At 39.8% G+C, this 19,540-nt stretch overlaps 3 protein-coding genes across 3 annotated transcripts; 1 reads left to right on the top strand and 2 right to left on the bottom strand.

Annotated features, from left to right (window-relative positions):
- Window positions 1–596: 596 nt before the first annotated feature.
- LOC133736625 (uncharacterized) lies at window positions 597–3,038 on the top strand. Its single transcript, XM_062164177.1, has one exon. The coding sequence runs from the start codon at window positions 699–701 to the stop codon at window positions 2,790–2,792; it is 2,094 nt and encodes a 697-aa protein (XP_062020161.1). The 5' UTR covers window positions 597–698; the 3' UTR covers window positions 2,793–3,038.
- A 1,843-nt stretch (window positions 3,039–4,881) lies between these two features.
- On the bottom strand, window positions 4,882–8,473 carry LOC133738929 (cyclin-A1-1-like). Its single transcript, XM_062166615.1, has 9 exons — window positions 8,153–8,473; window positions 6,875–7,283; window positions 6,529–6,758; window positions 6,209–6,342; window positions 6,008–6,083; window positions 5,809–5,885; window positions 5,545–5,728; window positions 5,298–5,432; window positions 4,882–5,225 (listed from the first exon to the last, which is right to left on the bottom strand). The coding sequence occupies exons 1-9, from the start codon at window positions 8,330–8,332 to the stop codon at window positions 5,166–5,168; spliced, it is 1,485 nt and encodes a 494-aa protein (XP_062022599.1). The 5' UTR covers window positions 8,333–8,473; the 3' UTR covers window positions 4,882–5,165.
- Window positions 8,474–12,621: 4,148 nt separating this feature from the next.
- LOC133738865 (cyclin-A1-4-like) lies at window positions 12,622–17,832 on the bottom strand. Its single transcript, XM_062166536.1, has 12 exons — window positions 17,680–17,832; window positions 17,355–17,588; window positions 15,851–16,280; window positions 15,515–15,651; window positions 14,907–14,999; window positions 14,513–14,646; window positions 14,308–14,383; window positions 14,133–14,209; window positions 14,010–14,043; window positions 13,608–13,757; window positions 13,374–13,508; window positions 12,622–13,192 (listed from the first exon to the last, which is right to left on the bottom strand). Exons 2-12 carry the CDS (start codon window positions 17,556–17,558, stop codon window positions 13,121–13,123), a joined length of 1,542 nt encoding a protein of 513 aa, XP_062022520.1. The 5' UTR covers window positions 17,559–17,588; window positions 17,680–17,832; the 3' UTR covers window positions 12,622–13,120.
- Between the last annotated feature and the right edge of the window lie 1,708 nt (window positions 17,833–19,540).

Below are 19,540 nucleotides of genomic sequence, written 5' to 3'. Positions count from 1 at the left end.
CGCCCTCGTCCTCAATGCTCTTATTGCAACGACCTTGGACATGTTCGAGAATGACAAGAGGCGCATCATTGTCATCCTCGATCAAAGGTTTGCCAAGTAGAAAAGATTGGGAGGACCTGCACATAGGACCACCGCCAATCTTTCTCAGATCCGGGGCACTACTACCCGCTGCGAGAGCAAGAGGAGCGGCAAAGCTTGCTGTGACGGCATCTATGGAGGCCATGGAGAGGAGGAAGCGATAGCAAGAGGCTAGAGGCTAGGGTGCCGTAGAAGACTAGATTGAAAGAAATACTCTCCTAGGTTTTTTAAAAGAATTATCTCTCTTATGCTATAAATTGGTCATTATAATCGTTTCTGATCGTAGAATTGCTTTGATCATTCGTACCAGTTGAAGTTCATCCTCGTATACATCTTCCCATTTATTCATTTCTTCGTTAAGGTTTTACGTACGTTCATATTTCCTTTTGCTCTTCTTAAGTTTATCTATGGTTGCATATTTGTTACAAAATCACCATCAGAGTGTCCCCACAGGGAAAATGATCTTTTCCCAGAATATGCCACGCGGGAAGTTCTATCCTAAACTCACATCACGTTATCATTAATCTCCTGCACCTCAAATTATATGGAGGATTATACTCACCAAACACAACCACTCACTCACTGAGCTCCACACACAAGGAATCAAAATCAAAGCCAGCATGAAACCCAATTCAATTCTCCATTTGTTGCTCCATTTGCTGGTGCTTAGTTTCAGTTTAGCGGCTGAACATGGCCCTTCCAGCATCGTCTTCACCACCAACGGCAGATTAGATTACTATTTCGACATCTTCACCCTCCCGATCAGTCACCCACCGCACCCAACCACCGAGACCCGAATCACAGATGGCCAGTCCGTCAACTTCAACGGCCACTTCCCCTCCTCCACTTTCTTTCCCAACCAAACCCGAATCCGATCCCCCACCCGACCCGACCCCTCTCTCCAGATCATCTACGTCACCGAGAGAAACGGCTTTTCCAACATCTACTACGACGCCGTTTACTTCGATTCTCCGTCGAGCATCAGGAAAAGGTCCGCCCTTGAAGTCGTGGACCGGGTTCAGGTCCCTCTGCTGGGCTTGGACGGGGTTTCGATGAAAGACAAGCCCAGTTTGACAGGGGAGTATTTGGTATACGTGTCCACTCACGAAGACTCCGGCGTGCCCAGGACGAGTTCTGCTGCGGTTTACTCGACCGAGTTGAACTCGGCTTTGACCCGGAGGCTGACTCCTTACGGCGTCGCGGACTTCAGCCCCGCGGTGTCGCCGTCTGGGGTTTGGACGGCGGTGGCGTCGTATGGGTCGGAAGGTTGGGACGGCGAGGTCGAGGAGCTCAGTACAGACATCTACGTGTTCTTGACTCGGGACGGGACTCGCCGAGTCAAGGTGGTTGAACACGGCGGCTGGCCGAGTTGGGTTGACGAGTCAACGATTTACTTTCACAGAAGAGGAGAAGACCAGTGGTGGAGTATTTATCGGGCGATTTTACCGAGAGGGGGAGCGATTTCTACCGAGTCAGTGGTGGTGGAGCGAGTTACGCCGCCGGGTCTCCACGCGTTCACACCCGCCACGTCACCGGGGAACCACGACTTCATCGCCGTGGCCACCAGAAGACCCACCACGAGCTTCCGCCACGTGGAGCTGTTCGACTTGGTGAAGGGCGAGTTCAAGGAGCTGACTCGGCTCGTCGCGCCACGTACCCACCACTACAACCCGTTCATCTCCCCCGATTCGAGTCGGGTCGGGTACCACAAGTGCAGAGGCAACGCGAACGGGAAGAAAAGCCCGAAGCTTTTTCTTCAGAATATCCACAGCTCAATTCCGAACCTGTCCGTGCTCAGAATCGACGGCACGTTTCCTTCGTTTTCACCCGCAGGTGACCGTATCGCCTTCGCGAACTTACCGGGTATCTACGTGGTGAACCGCGACGGTTCGAACCGGCGACAGGTCTACCCTGGAAAAGCTTTCTCGACCGCCTGGGACCCGGTTCGCAAGGGCGTCATATACACCGGTGCCGGACCGGAATTTGCACCGGAGAGTGCTGAGGTTGATATCATCTCAATCGACGTTGACCGAATCGCCATCAAGAAGCTAACCACAAACGGGAAGAACAACGCCTTCCCTTCACCATCGCCCGACGGAAAACAGATCGTCTTCCGGTCGGGTCGGTCGGGTCATAAGAACCTCTACATCATGGACGCCGAGGAAGGTGAGACACTTGGGCTCCAGAGACTGACGGAGGGCCCATGGATGGACACGATGTGTAACTGGTCGCCGGACGGTGACTGGATCGCGTTCGCGTCGGACCGGGAGAACCCAGGCAGCGGGAGCTTCGAGTTGTACGTGATCCACCCGAACGGAACCGGGTTGAGGAAAGTGATCCAAAGCGGGTCGGGTGGACGGACCAACCACCCGTGGTTCAGCCCGGATGGAAAGAGCTTGGTTTTCACTTCGGATTATGGGGGCATATCAGCTGAGCCCATCTCAAACCCACATCATTACCAGCCGTACGGTGAGATTTTTACTGTGAAATTGGACGGCTCTGATGTTACGAGGTTGACACAGAATTCGTTTGAGGATGGAACACCGGTGTGGGTCCCCAGCTTCATCAGGCCGTCGGATGTAGAGTGGCCTATTGATAGGCCTAGCTGCAGCTTTGATGATTTGCACTGCCTCAGTGATTTTCCTAGCTATGGTCAGAATGGTGGTGCTGGGGCTGTTCCTTGGCTCTTAAGCAAGCCTCAATGTGGTGCATAGTTCTCTATACTTGTTTAATCTACTTTGTGTACTACTACAATGTACATATATAATGTTATGTCATGGATGTACATATATAAGTGTGGGGATAAATGCTCATATGCCATCAATTTCTGGCATCTTAGGCGCAATCTCTTAGTTCTTCTTTCTTGTGTAGGGTTAAAATACAAACGTCTATATGGCTCTTAGACATAGGGCCTCTGTACTGCAAGTGAAGGTAAATAAGCCATTGCAAATTTCCAGGCAGATTGTTTAGCTTTGCAATCTTGGGTCAATTATATTCTCAATTTCATTTCTTTCAACAAAGGAGTGACCCAATTGCAAATCTGTAGGGGTGGAGCACCTTTTATTATTGCTGGAAGGCTAGTTAACAGAACAACCCCAAAATCTATAGACATCACATTTTCTACTGAGCTTCCCAGTACTGTGATATCTGTGCCCCCAAAAAAAAAAAAAACAACAACAACAATGTATTTCCAGCTAACTATGAGTACACTTTGCATCAGTAGATATGAGAGTTTCATTTTCAGTTGTGAAAACTTTGCAGAGCCCAAATCGCCTATCTCGGCTTGCATATTCCCATTTAATAGATGTTGGATGTTGAGATCTCTGTGAACTATAGGTTTCTTGCAACAATTATGCAGATAGTCCAATCCTGCAGGTGGCAAACAAAGATAAAAGGTTACAAATCGGCTAAGGTTACAAATTCAACTCAAGACTAATGGAAAAAAATAAGATATTGGAAAGAAATTGGCCCAATTGTGAACAATTGAACTCATATATCAGTTGGCATCTAAAAGGTTTGAATTACCTGATTGTCGTATTGGAGCCACCAAGGCTAATTCTTGAAATCAAGGCGAGAGCTGCTCCAGCACCAATTTGGTAAATAGTATTGTCCATTTTCCCAAGTTCCAATGCTGAAATGTATGGTACTCCAGTATTATTGTTCACAAGGCACACTTGTATAATATCTCTCAAGGGACTATGCATAATCTCATAGACCACATATGCATCTTTCACTGTTATCCACGGATTAACACCAAGATAAAGTTCAAATACTGGTTTTTGATTCTTGCTGTCATAGTTTCCACACATGAACACAGCTCTGATAAGATAGTTGTTCATTTTGCCTTCATCAGGTTCCAAGGTGTAACAATTAATTTTTCTGTCCTTGTGGGAAATATCTTAAGGTCCTCAGCTCCATGTTAAGACATGGATAGATGAACTCTAAAGATAACAGTGAAACCCTGTATCTGTCTGATCATGTATGTTGGATTCATTTGGGTTCTCCACAGTTGCTCCACAATCAATGCTTGTGAAACCCTGAAAGTTTGTACAGAAAAAGTGTTAGAAATATCATGACCTAAGATAATTTAACACCCCAAAACTGAACTACACCAAAGAATTAACTGGAGTTCTAGTCATGTATGTACCAGGATTCATCGAAGCAAGCTTCCTTTTGTGGTCATGATGATTAAGACCTCTGCCAGAAATGAAAGGAGCAATGTTGAAGGTCAGCCACACCCAAAACACCAAAACAATGTGTAGCCATGGTACCATTAATGTTAACTGTCAAGGCAGTTGAAGCTATATATGTAAATTTTGTATATTCTACTGTATTTATTACCTGACAAGCAAGTCATACATTGGCTAATTCCTCTTTTTCTTTTCTAACATGTTCAACTCTTTTCTTTCATCATCATCTTCTTCTTTATTTGGTGGTCGCCTAATGAACCCTGCCCCAAAAACAATCGCATAATTGTTTTCACTTCCAATCAACATCACCATCTTCTTTGATTTACATTTTATGTGGTGACACATAATGAGGCTTTCTTGAATGATGCCTACCGCAAAAAGTCACATTGTTTAGTTATGATTACTCTTTAGTTTGATGGATAATCTCTGTAAATGACTTGGTCGTATGGTCACTGGAGAATGAAGTCCTGACAGAAGTAGAATGAGTCTTGATAGATAATATATTACAGTTTCAATTTAGTCTTCTATCAATTTTTATTCTTTATTCTTCTGTTATTTTCTTCATGAGCCAAGATGTGGATATTGGATTATTTATTGCAACCCCAAATAGAAATAACATAAAGCATGAGCAAGCTATAGCACTTGAGAACTTTATCAACTCGATGAGCTTTTTTGTTGACTGAAGAACCTACTACATGGTCCTAAGAGAAACCCCAATAGCAAGCACAAAACTATTGGGGTTTTACATTACATCAAAGATAATCCAAAGAAACTAAAAGGGGGAAACTTTACAATGGCAAGGAAAAGTTGAATTCATTGGCATGGAAAAAATTAGCCGCTAAAAGTTAAGCTACCAGAAGTCCAACAGAGTATTGGAGTAGTAATACAGTGCCCTTGTTATGCTTGGTACTCTGTAGGAATTGTTGGTGGGCAGTACTTCTTGGCTACATACTTGTACTGAAAATAACAAAAGAAAAATGTCAGTTAGGGAGGGAGGGAGGGAGAGAGAGAGAGATCTTGGTTTACCACCTTATGCTGACTGTATTTCTCTCTGATAGCAGGTAAACTAGAATTGTGGTTATCACAACATAGGCGATGGAGATCCTTGACGCATTCACGCAAATCAGAAGGCTGGTAAAGTGTGTAATGCTGCAAGGTAGCATTCTGCTTCCAAAAACAGCAAGTAAAAACTTAAGGGATTGATTAACCGAAATGGGGTATATGTTCTGCGTAAGCCATTTATAGAAATCTATATGGGAGAGTATGGGACACATACCCATGGTCTCTTTGAAGGGAGTGTTATGTAATTGGCCAGGAAGATTGCAGAAGCAGCTACAAGTGACGGAGCATAAGAAAGCATGCTGTAATCTAGAAGAGATAGTTCTGCAAGGTAGTTTGCCAAGCACTCCAACTGCATTGATGGAAGCTCATTGGCCCCTTGAGCAGCACGAACAAATCGCCTAGAATTCATATCAGTGATGGTCAACACCAGTACAAAATGTGTGATGTAAAATATACATAATTATAAGCTAGCAATCACCTTAAGAAACATTTAGTTGTTGCGGCTGTCATTTCAAACTTCAAGTAATTCAAAACAGAAGATTCCATTTCCAAGACCTGCCACATTAAAAATGTAAGTTAACCCAGGCTTTATGTGCTACTGCAACTAGAAAGAATATCAGCAACTCCAGGAAAAATCTAAAATCCCACAGTTCACTCAAAGTAGGATGAAGTCTTACCTCTTCCTTGAAATATGTGTTATCAGTAATGTAACAAAACTCTTCAACCTGGGGTGCACAGATCTCCTCATATTTTCTGGAAATATAAAATATTTTGTCAAAATCATGTGCCAAGTGTAAAAGAGAACAAAACAAAAGATGAACAATCAATACATAAGTTATTTTAACACACTGCAAACAAAGAAGGATGTAAGTTCTTACGATGCAATCATCATACAAGCAACACCTAGTAACTGTAACCGTTGTCTATTCATAGGGTTCCCTGAAAGATATCGGTCTATGTAGTTCACAGTCAAATATAATGTATCGGGTACAAGCCTGTACTCTTCAGCCACCTGCAGTTGCAATTAGAATTTAGCCTTCCTAGCAATACAAGTAAACCATTTAATGAATTTACACTAACGAGGAGTGAGTGAATGAATTTGCACTAAAGTCCATTTTTAAAGGTAAAAAGCTGTTCCTTATTCCATGTACACAGACCAACTAATAACTATGTCAAGCTATCAAGAAAGATCAATTACCTCCACAAGCCAGTCAACAAGTATTGCACGCATGCTCGGGTTAATGTCCTTCTGAATTTTGTCCATGTAATCTGTGGAAGGCCTTTTCTTCACCTCAGATGCACGCAAATGCTTGTAGATATCACAAGCAAAGGTTGCACAGAGCTGTGGATCCATGAAACGGTTATCAATGTCAGCAATGCTACCATCTCCTTCCAACTCCACAAGTAGTTCCCTACTGCAGACAATCCCTGCAATCATATCAATAAAAATTATATAGCGAATTGAAGTAAAAATGAAGTATTTTTCAAAGCCATGAAAACTAAGAACACAGGTGGAATTTCAAAGTTTTGTTCAAATATGCTACCTGTTGTTTCTGCATGGTCTGAAATGTGGAGGTGGCTGAATGTCTTTCGATCAATAGAATCAATTCCTTGAACATCATTGTTATCTATGTACTCAACTTGCGGACTCTTAAAAGAATCACAAGTTGACATTGTCTCATCCATAGAAACTGAATCTCCATCCGATTTACTTGGAGAATCATCCATGTTACAGGGGACAGGTATGGCAATGGAGCTAGGAGGAGCTTCTTCATTCCTTTGGGCAGACGTAAACTTTGGGAAAACTTCAACACTCCTTTGGATAGAAGTAACTTTTGGTAGAACAACTGCACTTGGTTTAACATTGAACGAAGCAGGTACATTACTTCCTCTGTTACTGGCGCTAGCAGGAGAACCCTTTTTCACCTTGGCAATCTTACTTGCGCATGGTACCTTCAGATATGAAATTCATTTAATTAATCATCTTTTCAAACTAAGAACACAAGACTAATTGTGCATCAATGGAGTTGATTTAAAGACAATTGAGACCGAAACCAGAACTAATATCCTCTGAAAGTTTCACTATAGCACACATTGGATGACTAAAAGATCATGTGAGCAAATAAATGCACACCAAGCCAAGCTATCACTGTAAGTACTACTACTTTTAGCTTCTTACTATTCTCAGCAAAGATCAGCAGATCAATCATAAATTTGGATTACCCACAATCCAAACTTCAGTTCAGAGAAACACACTAGTGTGGAAAAAAGTAGCTCAAATTAAAGTGATTTGTGTATGACTCATCAGTTTAGTAAAACCCCATACCAGTTTGGGTTTATCATCTGGTGGAGCTATATGGTATGAGGACTCATCAAATAACTTTCGTTTAGGTGTATGGTATGAGGACTCGTTAAACATCACCATAGCAGAAAACACAAAACAAATACAGCTCCAAAACCCAAAAACTCCACAAAAAAAAAAAAAAACCACAATGAGGTCACAAATGTGTCAAAATTTAAACCCAGAGCAATCTTTCACAAAAGAGCTGAGATGCTTCCAACTCTTCAAACTTGCTCTAAAAACTTCACAAAGCAGGACCCTATATACACATGAACAAGCTCACCAATTTCAACTAGGAATACACTAGGCACACAAAAAGTAAATCTTTCTTTCATTCACAGAAAAGGGAAAGTAAAAACCAGTTCAACATTCAAAAAACAACCAAGAAAACACTCAAATCAAGCAAAGATTCAAACTTTCCTGATCTCTCTTCACCCCACATAAACCAAACCAAGAAAACAGAAACCCAATTCGAACATACCAACGAGCTCTTCGAAGCACTATTGGACACATTGCTCCGATTCGTCAGATTACTCAACGGCGCTCGCTTCTTGGCCAATCTGGGCTCAGCCACAGGAAACTTCCCGACATTCGACGACGACGACGACGAGGCCTGCCGCTTCGCCACCGGAAACGCTGATCGGCGGTTCAGGGTCGACATTTTGAATCCAACCCAATTCAAATTCCGGGTCCAAAAAAAGAGAGAAAAGAGTGAAAGACACAAAGACTCTTTCTTTCTTTAGCTCTGAGCAGAGAAAAGAGAGATAGAGAGAGTGAGGGTTTGGTAAGAGTGACCGTGGGTGATATAATAATTGGGTAATTATACTTTTAAGGCGGGGAGATTGGACAATTTGAATTTGCACGAGATCCGGACCGTTGGTTGGGCTCGGTATTCGTTAGGAGCGGACAGCGGTGGGGACCACGTGCGTTTTTTGAAACCGTGGACTTGTGTTCTCTCGGGTGAAAGTGATTGGTCCGTTATCTGCGTCGTGAGTCACAGTCTGTGAGATTAGGTTTGCTTCGGCGTTTTCGAATTCAAATTTCAAACGGTCCGCGAACTCTGTCTTTACTGCTCTACGGTCACTTTAGGGTATGACCTAAGCAGGGAGGCAGTGTCGTACATGGTGCTTATGGTCATAGTCTTATAGACCCCCGGGGGGGGCTATTCCTGATTAAACAAAAGAGAAAATAGGATTGCCGAATCTTTAGAAGTAAACAAACTAATGTTTGAATTTTATGACCATGAAAAATTAATATTGCCCAAAGCTTCAAATTCAAAATCGCTATTTTCAAATCAAATCATTCGAACACATTCCGTCTATTCTATTACGAGAGTTATTATCGTGAAGTTGAACACGACATAAATAATTTATCGTTAAGTTGAACACGACATAAATAATATAAAATTAAGAGTATCTCCAATGATGTTATCTAATTTTTCATCAAATTTATTAGACAAATAGCTAAAAGTTAAATTATGAGCCACTTTTAGGAAGTCACAAAATTCTTGCACCAATCATGCTTAAAATTATAAGGAAGCAAAATTTATTATTTTCTTCTATATATAATATTCTAATTTCGGAATTATGGTAAAACTTATTGAAGTGTACACACTTCTTGCTCTTATGTATAGAGTAAGGACATGAAGACTCATATAGAAGGAGATTTGACGTCATACTTCACATCTTTGGGTACACAACATTAGTCAATTATTGCCATCTTCTCTCTCTCCCTTTCTTTATTTTTTTTTTAAAGAAGGCAGTAGTCAATATATTGATCAAAAGCCAAAATGGCCTTACATACCATTCCGCTGTCATCTATAGACAAACAAGAAGATGTGTTAGTACCCACAGTGGTACATAGAACTAGGTCACTCATTTGACAATAAATACATCGAAATAGCATGAATCTTCCATCGGTTATTCATGTTTGTGCTCTCCCCCTTTCTTTATTGTTTTTAGACCGGATTCATATACTAGAGACCATTGTTTCAACTATCCCCAAATTAATCTACTGAGAGAGGAAGTCAGAGTGACATAATGCTGATGCAAATGGAAGAGCAAGAAGAGAACATGAATAACCGTTACACGTTACCTGTTATCCATTACCCATTAAATCTAACTGTTATCGTTACCGTTAGTCGTTACTCCTTACCTGTGAAATGCTAAATGTTACACGTTATCCGTTACCTGTTAACCGTTACCTGTTACCCGTTACTCGTTACCTGTTACTTGTTACATGTTACTCGTTACCTGTTACCCGTTACTCGTTACCCGTTACTCATTATCCGTTACCCGTTACTCGTTACCCGTTACTCGTTATCTGTTACCCGTTAACCGTTACCGGTTACCGGTTACCCGTTACTCGTTATCCGTTACCCGTTATCTAAACCCCAAACCCTAAACCACAAACCCTAACCTAAACCCTAAACCACAAACCCCAAACCCTTAATCCCTAAACCACAAACCGCAAACCCCAAACCATAAACCCTAAACCCCAAATCCTTCATCCCTAAACCACAAACCACAAACCCCAAACCATAAACCCTAAACCCCAAACCCTTAATCCCTAAACCACAAACCCCAAAACCATAGACCCCAAACCCCAATCCTTAATCCCAAACCCCAAACCATAAACCCCAAATCCCAAAACCCAAACCATAAACCCTAAACTTCAAATCCCAAACCCCAAACCATAAACCTTAAACCCCAAATCCTTAAACCCTAAACCGCAAACGTACTCTGTAGAAAACAAGTAATAAAATTATCAATGTAAAACCAGAAACACAACTTTCGTTCTCACTATCAATTTCTATTGAATGTGAAGAATAATTCTGTAAAAGGCTAGATTTTAGTTTATACTATATATATATATATATATATATATATATATATATATATATATATATATATATACAGTCTGGCTACGGTGCGAAAGGTACGGATTTCCCGTTTTCCCCCACTTTCCGATCACATTTTCACATCTTAACCGTTCAGTTTTTAGATCCTAATGTATAGATCACCTCTGCAAAATTTCAGCCAATTTGGTGATCGTTAAGGCATCCAAAACTGTAATTTACCATTATAAATACGAACGGTTCCGGTTCGACAGATTCGGTCCGTTCGTGTAAATTGCAGTTTTGGATGCCTTAACGATCACCAAATTGGCTGAAATTTTGCAGAGGTGATCTATACATTAGGAGCTAAAAACTGAACGGTTAAGATGTAAAAATGTGGCCGGAAAGTGGTTGAAAACAGGAAATCCTTACCGAAATTTCGGTACGGACGTCCGCACCTGAGAAAAATCCTATATATATAATCTTGCTCAGGTGCGGATATCCGTACCTAAGCAAAAGGTACGGATTTCCGGTTTTTACCCAGTTTTTTTATCACACATTTACATCTTAACCGTTCAGTTTTTAGGTCCTAATGTATAGATCATCTCTACAAATTTTCAGCCAAATTGATGATCGTTAAGGCATCCAAAACTGCAATTTACACGAACCGAATCTGTCGAACCGGAACCGTTCGTGTTCATTGTTGTAAATTGCAGTTTTGAATGCCTTAACGATCATCAAATTAGCTGAAATTTTGCAGAGATGATCTATACATTAGGACCTAAAAACTGAACGGTTAAGATGTAAATATGTGATAAAAAAAGTAGGTAAAAAACCGGAAATCCGTACCTACGCAAAAGGTACGGATATCCGCACCTGAGAAGCCCTGTATATATATATATATATATATATATATATATATATATATATATATATATATATATATATATATACGTGTGTGTGTGTGTGTAGAGGGCCCTTCCACTAAGGGATCCCTTTTTTGGTCTTCTCTAGGGATAGGGCATTAGACCAACTTTTCGATTACATTTCGGCATCTCAACCGTTCAGTTTTTAACTCCTAATGTGTAGATCACCTCTGCAAATTTTCAGTCAAATCAGTGATCGTTAAGGTATCGAACTAGATTAAATCAATGGACGAACCGAATCTGTCCAACCTGAACCGTTCATACATATAATTGTAAATCGTCGTTTTGAATGCCTTTAACGATAATCAATTTGGCTGAAAATTTGCAGAGGTGATCTACACATTAGGAGCTAAAAACTGAACGGTTGAGATGCCAAAATATGATCGAAAAGTTAGTCTAATGCCCTATCCCTAAAAAATACCAAAAAAATAGATCCCTCACTAGAAGGGCCCTGGTGTGTGTGTGTGTATATATATATATATATATATATATATTTATGAGATGCTCCAAATCTAGCAAATCCTTAATATTTTAGGTATCTGATGACTGGTATGTGCAAAAACATAATTTGGAGAAAGACAAAGTGCAAAATCTGCATCAAACTAAAGACCTTCCTTTTTCTTCTTCCATACCTCCATCCAGAAGATATGCAGAAGTGGAGAAGAGATAATACCATAATTGATCCATCCATCCAAAATACCATAATTGATTGCTGCAAGTGAATACTTGGCAAATCTAGCTTTGTTAACACTTTTGTTCAGAGACAGAGACTGGACAAAGGCACCCTTTCTCATTGTTCATTCAGTTCATTATCAGGATTCTACGTACTTCTTACAGGTGTTTGAGAAACAATACTGCATCATATATAGGATTGGAGGAACGACTTTCCCCGAGCATCACAATTACTTACAAATACTCGTATATTTTGCATGAACTAGAACTAGCTTTTATAACAATTAATTAGCATAACAATTACTTATAAATTTCGTATTGGAGAAAACTGCATATGCTATTGTTGGAAACAATCTGCTGAAGGATGTAACACTGGTGTTTATGACGTAGCTGATGGAAGACACAAATCAAGCGTCAGTGAACCGAAAAATGTGAATTATGCGGTATTTGGGACTTGGTTGACACCAAAACTGTGGTGAAAATGTAGATTCAAGGACTAAAATCTCAATAATATTTGAAGTTTCCTCCAAAATCCGGTTACAGACAACTCAGGTTTCTCAGCAACTCTAACATTGCCAGTTCTAGGCTAGTACTAGTAGCTGAGCTGCATGTACCGGAAATCATAGTTTCTTTATCTAACCCTTATGGAATCCACTCTTCCAATAGAGCTCTTAATAACAATCATAAAGCATATACAAGTTACAACACATTTATCACTGGACATCAATCTTATTGATCTTAGAGAAAAAGCACGTAACAAATAAGGGGAAGGGTTATCTGGCTATATGTTGATCTCTTATATTGTAGACCAAAGTATATATACAAGAACAACAATTGCACCACATTCTATCTTTGTACAAGACTACCTTTTGGTGAGTTCTGAACAAGGAACAATACAAATCAGAGCTAACTGATTATCCCACAGCAGCAACTTGCGTCAAATATGCGTAGGGGATGTAAAAGGAATGAGCCTCACCAGCTCAACAAACAACTACAAACATCAAAATGTGAGCTTCTAGTTGCTCAGATCGTGGAAGAACTCTGGAGGTATTGACAGAGGGCAGTACTTCTTGGCCACAAACTTGTACTGAGGCAAAAAGAAACGTCTCAGATTAGAATAGGCCATTTGGACATGAATATAAGTTCATATGAATTTCAGAAAAGCCATAAATATCAACGAGTAAGAAGGATTCTAAACAGCCGCTGCTTACATTATTGTTACTTCGCTGGGAGAGGAAAAGAGAAAAAGAGAAAGAGAATCTTCTTACCTTGTGTTGACAGTACTTCTCCCTAACTGCAGCTAAGTTAGAACCACTGCCATTACAACACAGGTGATGCAGCACTTTCACACAATCACACAAATCAGAGGCTTGGTAGGTTGTGTAGTGTCTTAATGTAGAATTCTGAATCAAAAAAAAGAGAGAAACCAAACTCCATGTCAGGCAAGAGGGAATAAAATGTCTTGGCAAGAAATAGAATCTGTCAAATACTTTCATACATACCCAAGGCTTCTGTGAAGGGGAAAGTATATATTTGGCCAAGAAAGTAGCAGAAGCAGCTATCAGCGATGGGGCATAGCCAAGCATGCTGTATTCTAGAAGAGATAACTCTCCAATGTAGTGGGCCAAGTACTGGAACAGCAGTGGTGGAACCTACAAAAAGTTTGAGGTTGGAGATTGAACACCATTGTCTCAGTACTATCGAAATAAGGTGAAAATAGATAAAGTGAATAATAACATCAGTGGATAACAGCAGCCCACTTTCAAGTCAAATTCAGTCTTTCTGCTTTCATTGATAACAGTCACAAAGAAACTCACAACCAAATATTTACACATCCAAACATGTAAAGACCTAATAGTGTGCAAAATTAAACAAGTAAAGGCAGCCAGGTCCGAGATGAATACCTCACTGGTCATTTCAGCAACAGAACAAAATCGCCTGCAGAATTGTCATAAACCAGAAATCAACATCCATACTAACAAAAATAGACTTCATGTTTGAATGATAGTAACAAAGCTAGACATGACCTCAAAAAGCACATAGCTGTTGGAGCTGTCATTTCAAACTTCAAATGATTCAGCACATCAGATTCCATTTGCAAAATCTGCACCCATCATATAGTTGAGGACTTGCACAATATAGAATCAACCAACTCAGAGAGCATCAAGAAGTACGACGACTATTCAAAAATAAATTACCAACCTCGTCTTTGAAGTATGTATTGTCCGTAATGTAACAGAACTCTTCCACCTCAGGAACATGAATCTCCTCATATTTACTGGAAAAGTTGACAATAACAAGAATTCTTCCTTCACATTCTTTAATATATTTAGATAGCCAAGGAGATGCACATCCACATGCACAAAGAGAAATTGTTCAGTAAATAAGAAGTAACTTGAAATCTTACGCTGCAATCATCATGCAGGCAACACCCAGCAGTTGCAATCGTTGCCTTTTCATCACATTGCCAGAAAGATAACGATCTACATAGTTGACAGTGAGAAATAGTGTCTCCGGTACCAGCCTGAACTCTTCAGCAACCTGTAGATTCATTAGAAGTCAAGATCGCCAATCAAGGAAACTATCCTACATCCAAATAGTGCTTGCTGATATTGACAATGAGTCTTTTTTATAATGCAAGAAAACACCCACTATCAACTTTTGGTTTGGAGAAAAAAAGAAAGATATGTAATGCTTTGTAGACGGTGAACATAAACCAGATAGTGGGTTAGGGAAGAGGCAAAATTCTTGCATTATAAAGCAACACCCTGACAATATCATCATCACCCACCATAATTTACCTCTACTAGCCAATCAATCAGAATAGCCCGCATTCCAGAATTAATGTCTTTCTGCACCGTTTCCATAAAGTCCACTGAGGGCCTTCTATTTACCTGAAATCCAAGAAACTGAACAAATCAGATGACTCAGAAGATGGGAGGAAAGTGATAGAGGACATCAAGTTTGAATGGGACAGATAGAAAATAAGATAGCTACTCTTTTTGTATCTTAATAAATTTTTAGTGCTACTACAAACCCATGGGGTACCAAACAGAAATACAGGATTATGGCTGTGAAACTCTGACTCTTTAGACTTTAGAGAATTAGTGTAACTGTGAGGAACTGTACAATCCAGTAATAATATAATTACTGGGATGAAATATTTCTGCAACTACAAAAACAACTATTGCAAAGCACCTGCAATTGCAACACCCTACAAATTGTTGACATGTGGCATACATGTAGTTCTAGAATCCTCATATACTAACTTAGTTTTAGATAAAGCTCAAAACAATTCAACACATTAACATGGTAACAAAAAGTGATTATAAATATGAAGTTCACAAAATCAAAAGAAATATGTATACATAAATCAATAACATTCATTACTTAAAAGGTAATGTCAAACCTCAGATTCAAGCAAGTACTTGTATATGTCAGAAGCAATGGTTGCACAGAACTGTGGGTCCGTAAGATTGTTATCTATATCAAGAACTTCTTCTATTGTCACTGTATCTGTAAATATATCTCTCTTCCGAATAATTCCTGAAATCAAGATTTAAAAGATATATGGAAAGGCCAGTCAGTATTATTTGCTTGATTATCTAGCTAGCAACCAACTGATCATGATGTATACAAAGTCTCTTTTGACAGTTTAAATGAAGGAGGATCCTGAACTAAAAAAGATAGGATATCTATAGAGATAGAAAGAGCAGGGGAGAAAAAATGTTATAGAAGAAGAGACCTTCTATTTGTGGGATGTCTGTAATGTAGAGGCTGTTTATCGTCTTCTTCTCAATAGATTTAACTTCTGAAATGTCCTCATTGTCAATATATTCAAATTCTGGACTCTTCAAAGAATTAGAAGTAGACATGCTCTCGTCCAAAGAAACTGAACCACTAACGGATCTGCTTGGAGAGACATCTTTGCTTCTGAGAGCGTGTATTATGCTACTGGGAGCAGGAAAAACAGTACCTCTGCTGTTGGGAGAATGGTTAGTGGCAATTGTTTCAATAGACTCAAAAGTTCCTGAAATTGACGTGTCACTGAAAGGAACCAAGATGCTTGACTTTGAACTCAGTGATGCCGGAAAAACATTCCCTGAGAGGCCATGATTACTAATGAAAGTAGATGTTTCCTTCTTCGTCTTCACAACTTTTGTTGTACATGGCACCTTCATATGAGAAAAACATAGTTAATCCTTTTCTCCAAAATAATAATAATAATATTCATCAATACACACCTCTATAGCCTTCGGCTGCAGTCAATACACCAGCTTATCATGTCAATTTCAAAACCCATTGCACCCTTTCAAAGGAAGAAAGCTCAAGAAAATATAGAATTATCTCACAAAACGACATAGTGGCACTACTATCATTAAAAATATTCAATAAATTCCATCTGAACCTCTAAAACAAAAGGTCAGACAACTACTAAAACAAGCGAAATATACACTTGTATTGCATGTACTTCACATTGGATAAGAGATTATGGTATTAATTACTAAATCTTGTTATGTTTCTAATAAGGGAAGTTCATAAGTGCTACATAAATGTGACTGACTAGATTCCATAGCATAAAATACTCATGTGTAACTAGAGGAACTATGAGATCACATAATGGTTTCCATCATTGCCACGCCAAACTTATACTAGTACAGAATAATGAACCAATGTTACAAATCAAGAAAGAGGGACATATGAAGATGTACATTCCCTACATGTCCCATCGACATTTTGAACATTTTGATCTAATACAGCAACCGGTCAGCTACTATTCCTATAGAAATAGCTCCGCTTCATTGTATGCGACTTATACTGTAAACATTGATCAGTGATACAGTTAAACTGAAGCTTGAGTTCTAAAAAGGCACATATTAAGTAAAACACAATGCTTTTCCAAGAAATAATCCCTAAATGTTCAACTGGTCATGATTTGTTTCTCACAGTAAAAGCTGTTCTGAATTTTATTTTCCTTTGAACTAAACAACAAAACCCAATTGTGTAAGATAATTGAATAGCCCCAAATTGCATTTAAACCCTAGGTCACTTCAAATTGACAAGGAAGAACCATACCCAGTAACTGGGTTACATATACAGCAAAATTCAAGGTTCAACTTCAAGTAATAATCCAAGAAATTCATGATTTCAAGAAACAGAAAAAGAAAGTAAAATAAACTAATAATAGCACTGTAAATTATAAATTACCCCACTGTAAATTAGATAGGAATATAGACGCAGTGACGCACCATAGGCTTCGACGAAGAAGCAGAGCTCCGCGAACCAATTTGAGACCCATTTCTTTGGTTCGTGACGTCACAGAGAGCGGTTCGTTTCTTGACCACTTGGGGTTTCGCCGCCATGGCCTTCTTGTTCGGATTCTGCGGAATTGGGAGCCTATTCGCCGAGGACGAAGATGATGAAGGCGGTGCACGGCGGTTCCGGGTCGACATTTTCGGGCCAAAAAACCTAACCCGATCACTCTGCAAGAACCGCAAAAATTGGTTTAGTTTCTAGATCAAGAAAGTGAGGAAATCGGAATTGAGGGAAATGTAGAAGGAATTGGGGTCGGACCTTGGAGAAATTCGCGGCGGAGTTGGGTTTGCGGGTCGGGGTTTCTTGAGGGATTTCCCTCTTCTTGGTTTTTTGGGATTTCTGGAATTCTGGGAGTGGTTTTCAGACGGGGGGAGATAGAGAGGGTTTTCTTTCTGGGCGGGAAAAACGTACGGACTTGAAGGCTTTTGAGCGATCCTGGCCGTTCCTTCTCTGTAATGAAATCTGGACCGTACGTGTATGGCGGTAGGCCGGTAGCAAGTGTGAACATAGTTAATAACGTTGACCTTTGGTACGTAACTGATAAAGTACCCTAATTCGATTTTTTTTTTTTTTTGTAACGATCAAATACAGCAAAAAAAATATTAAGTGGCTGAGTTCTTGTAATGGAGCTTATGATATAGGCTTTTTGAGTGTGAGTTTTATGACTCTATCAATGAATGAAGATACCTTCTTCTATCAGAAAAAAAATTATTACAACACGAAAATCTTTGAGTTAATCGGTTACAAATATCATTTCATTTTCACATATTTTTTGTGTACGCTCTATATTGTTTCATTCATCACATTTTAATTTGTTGCGAGCATGATATTTCGATTTTGATCAGTTTATAGGGTGGAGGAATTTCATTAGCAATTTATGTATTAGTCATTCCCCCACTGAGTTTTTAAATTCTATACGATATTTACTAACAAAAGTTATATGCATGAGTTTTAAGATATTGGAGTAAACTAGTACAGGAAGTCATAGATTAATTTATTATTGGTTAATTAGTTTTACGGCTAAATCACTAAGGGAAATATGGGAATTTTGAAAAAGACAATCCAAATAATCGCTACTTTTATAATTCACTCAACGAGTTAATTAAGGAGTGTAGGTATCAACTAGGTAACACAGATAAAGATTTCTATCGACCATCAAGGTCGTGGCTCGTGATTATGCATTGTTTGTCTGATTGTCTCTACATACCTTGCATCTTTCGATCTCTCCCATCTTTATTTTGTACTAAGTATTTCACATTTACGATGAAATTTATGAAGATTGACTCACTCTTTATTAATTTGGGGATGAAATCACATGTCCCCATTATTCTATCTCTATTATGTCCCCTCAACATGATTGGTCCATAAAGATTAAAAAAAACATTTCTTAATCCTTTTGTTTCATTTTTTAATCTCTGTGGACCAATCATATTGAGGGGACAGAATTGGGACACAGGAATATGGGACAGGTGATTTCATCCCATTAATTTGTACATGTTCAAGTAAAACCCTAATTTGTGTTTGGCTCAAACTCTAGGTTACTTGACCTAGTGGTAATAGGGTTTAATTAGAAGAATCTAAATCTAAAGATTATCTTTCCTTGTATGATTCAGATTCTATGCATTATAATCCTCTATATAAAGAGGCCCCTATTATCAATGAGAACATACAGCGATTTCCTCTCAATTCACGTTTCTCTAAAACACGTTATCAGCACGAAGCCCTAACCCTGAAACAAATAGCCAAACCCTAATTCAAGAAGCTAAAAACCTTGAATCCGAATACAAAACCTTGAAGCCTTTTCTGCCTCCACCTCACACCTTGAAGAACTTGATCCCAGGAGTCCAGAACCGGCGGCGCCACCCCAAGAACCGGCCGGAAAACGCCCGAACCGGCCGCCAGAAGATAACCAGAGTTCCCTGATCGGTTCACACTCTTCCAGTCTGCCTTCTACCGTGAATTTCTACAACCAGAGGCACCCAAAACCCAGAAGCTAGGAACCAGTGAAATTACGGCCAAAACCGGCCGGAAACATCCTGAACCGCTCGGCAGAACCGCTGCACGCTGGTGAACCGTCAGCCTCCCTTCCTCCCTGCACTTGCACAGCAGCCGAGCCCAA

The sequence above is a fragment of the Rosa rugosa genome, chromosome 3 (assembly GCF_958449725.1).
Source record: "Rosa rugosa chromosome 3, drRosRugo1.1, whole genome shotgun sequence".
NCBI lineage: Eukaryota > Viridiplantae > Streptophyta > Magnoliopsida > Rosales > Rosaceae > Rosa > Rosa rugosa.
Note: the sequence above shows the minus strand (reverse complement) of the source record. Positions and strands in the feature narration are given on the sequence as shown.

What these genes read in the sequence shown, in the direction of transcription:
- LOC133736625 (XM_062164177.1), top strand. Translation starts at nt 699, where the DNA reads ATGAAACCCAATTCAATTCTCCATTTGTTGCTCCATTTGCTGGTGCTT.
- LOC133738929 (XM_062166615.1), bottom strand. Translation starts at nt 8,332, where the DNA reads ATGTCGACCCTGAACCGCCGATCAGCGTTTCCGGTGGCGAAGCGGCAG. An exon ending in GCTTGTATGATGATTGCATC is followed by an intron (nt 6,084 to 6,208) that starts GTAAGAACTTAC and finishes TTATATTTCCAG; the next exon opens with AAAATATGAGGAGATCTGTG. An exon ending in ACACATATTTCAAGGAAGAG is followed by an intron (nt 5,886 to 6,007) that starts GTAAGACTTCAT and finishes TTAATGTGGCAG; the next exon opens with GTCTTGGAAATGGAATCTTC.
- LOC133738865 (XM_062166536.1), bottom strand. Translation starts at nt 17,558, where the DNA reads ATGTCGACCCGGAACCGCCGTGCACCGCCTTCATCATCTTCGTCCTCG. An exon ending in GCCTGCATGATGATTGCAGC is followed by an intron (nt 14,384 to 14,512) that starts GTAAGATTTCAA and finishes CAACTTTTCCAG; the next exon opens with TAAATATGAGGAGATTCATG. An exon ending in CCCCTTCACAGAAGCCTTGG is followed by an intron (nt 13,509 to 13,607) that starts GTATGTATGAAA and finishes TTTTTGATTCAG; the next exon opens with AATTCTACATTAAGACACTA.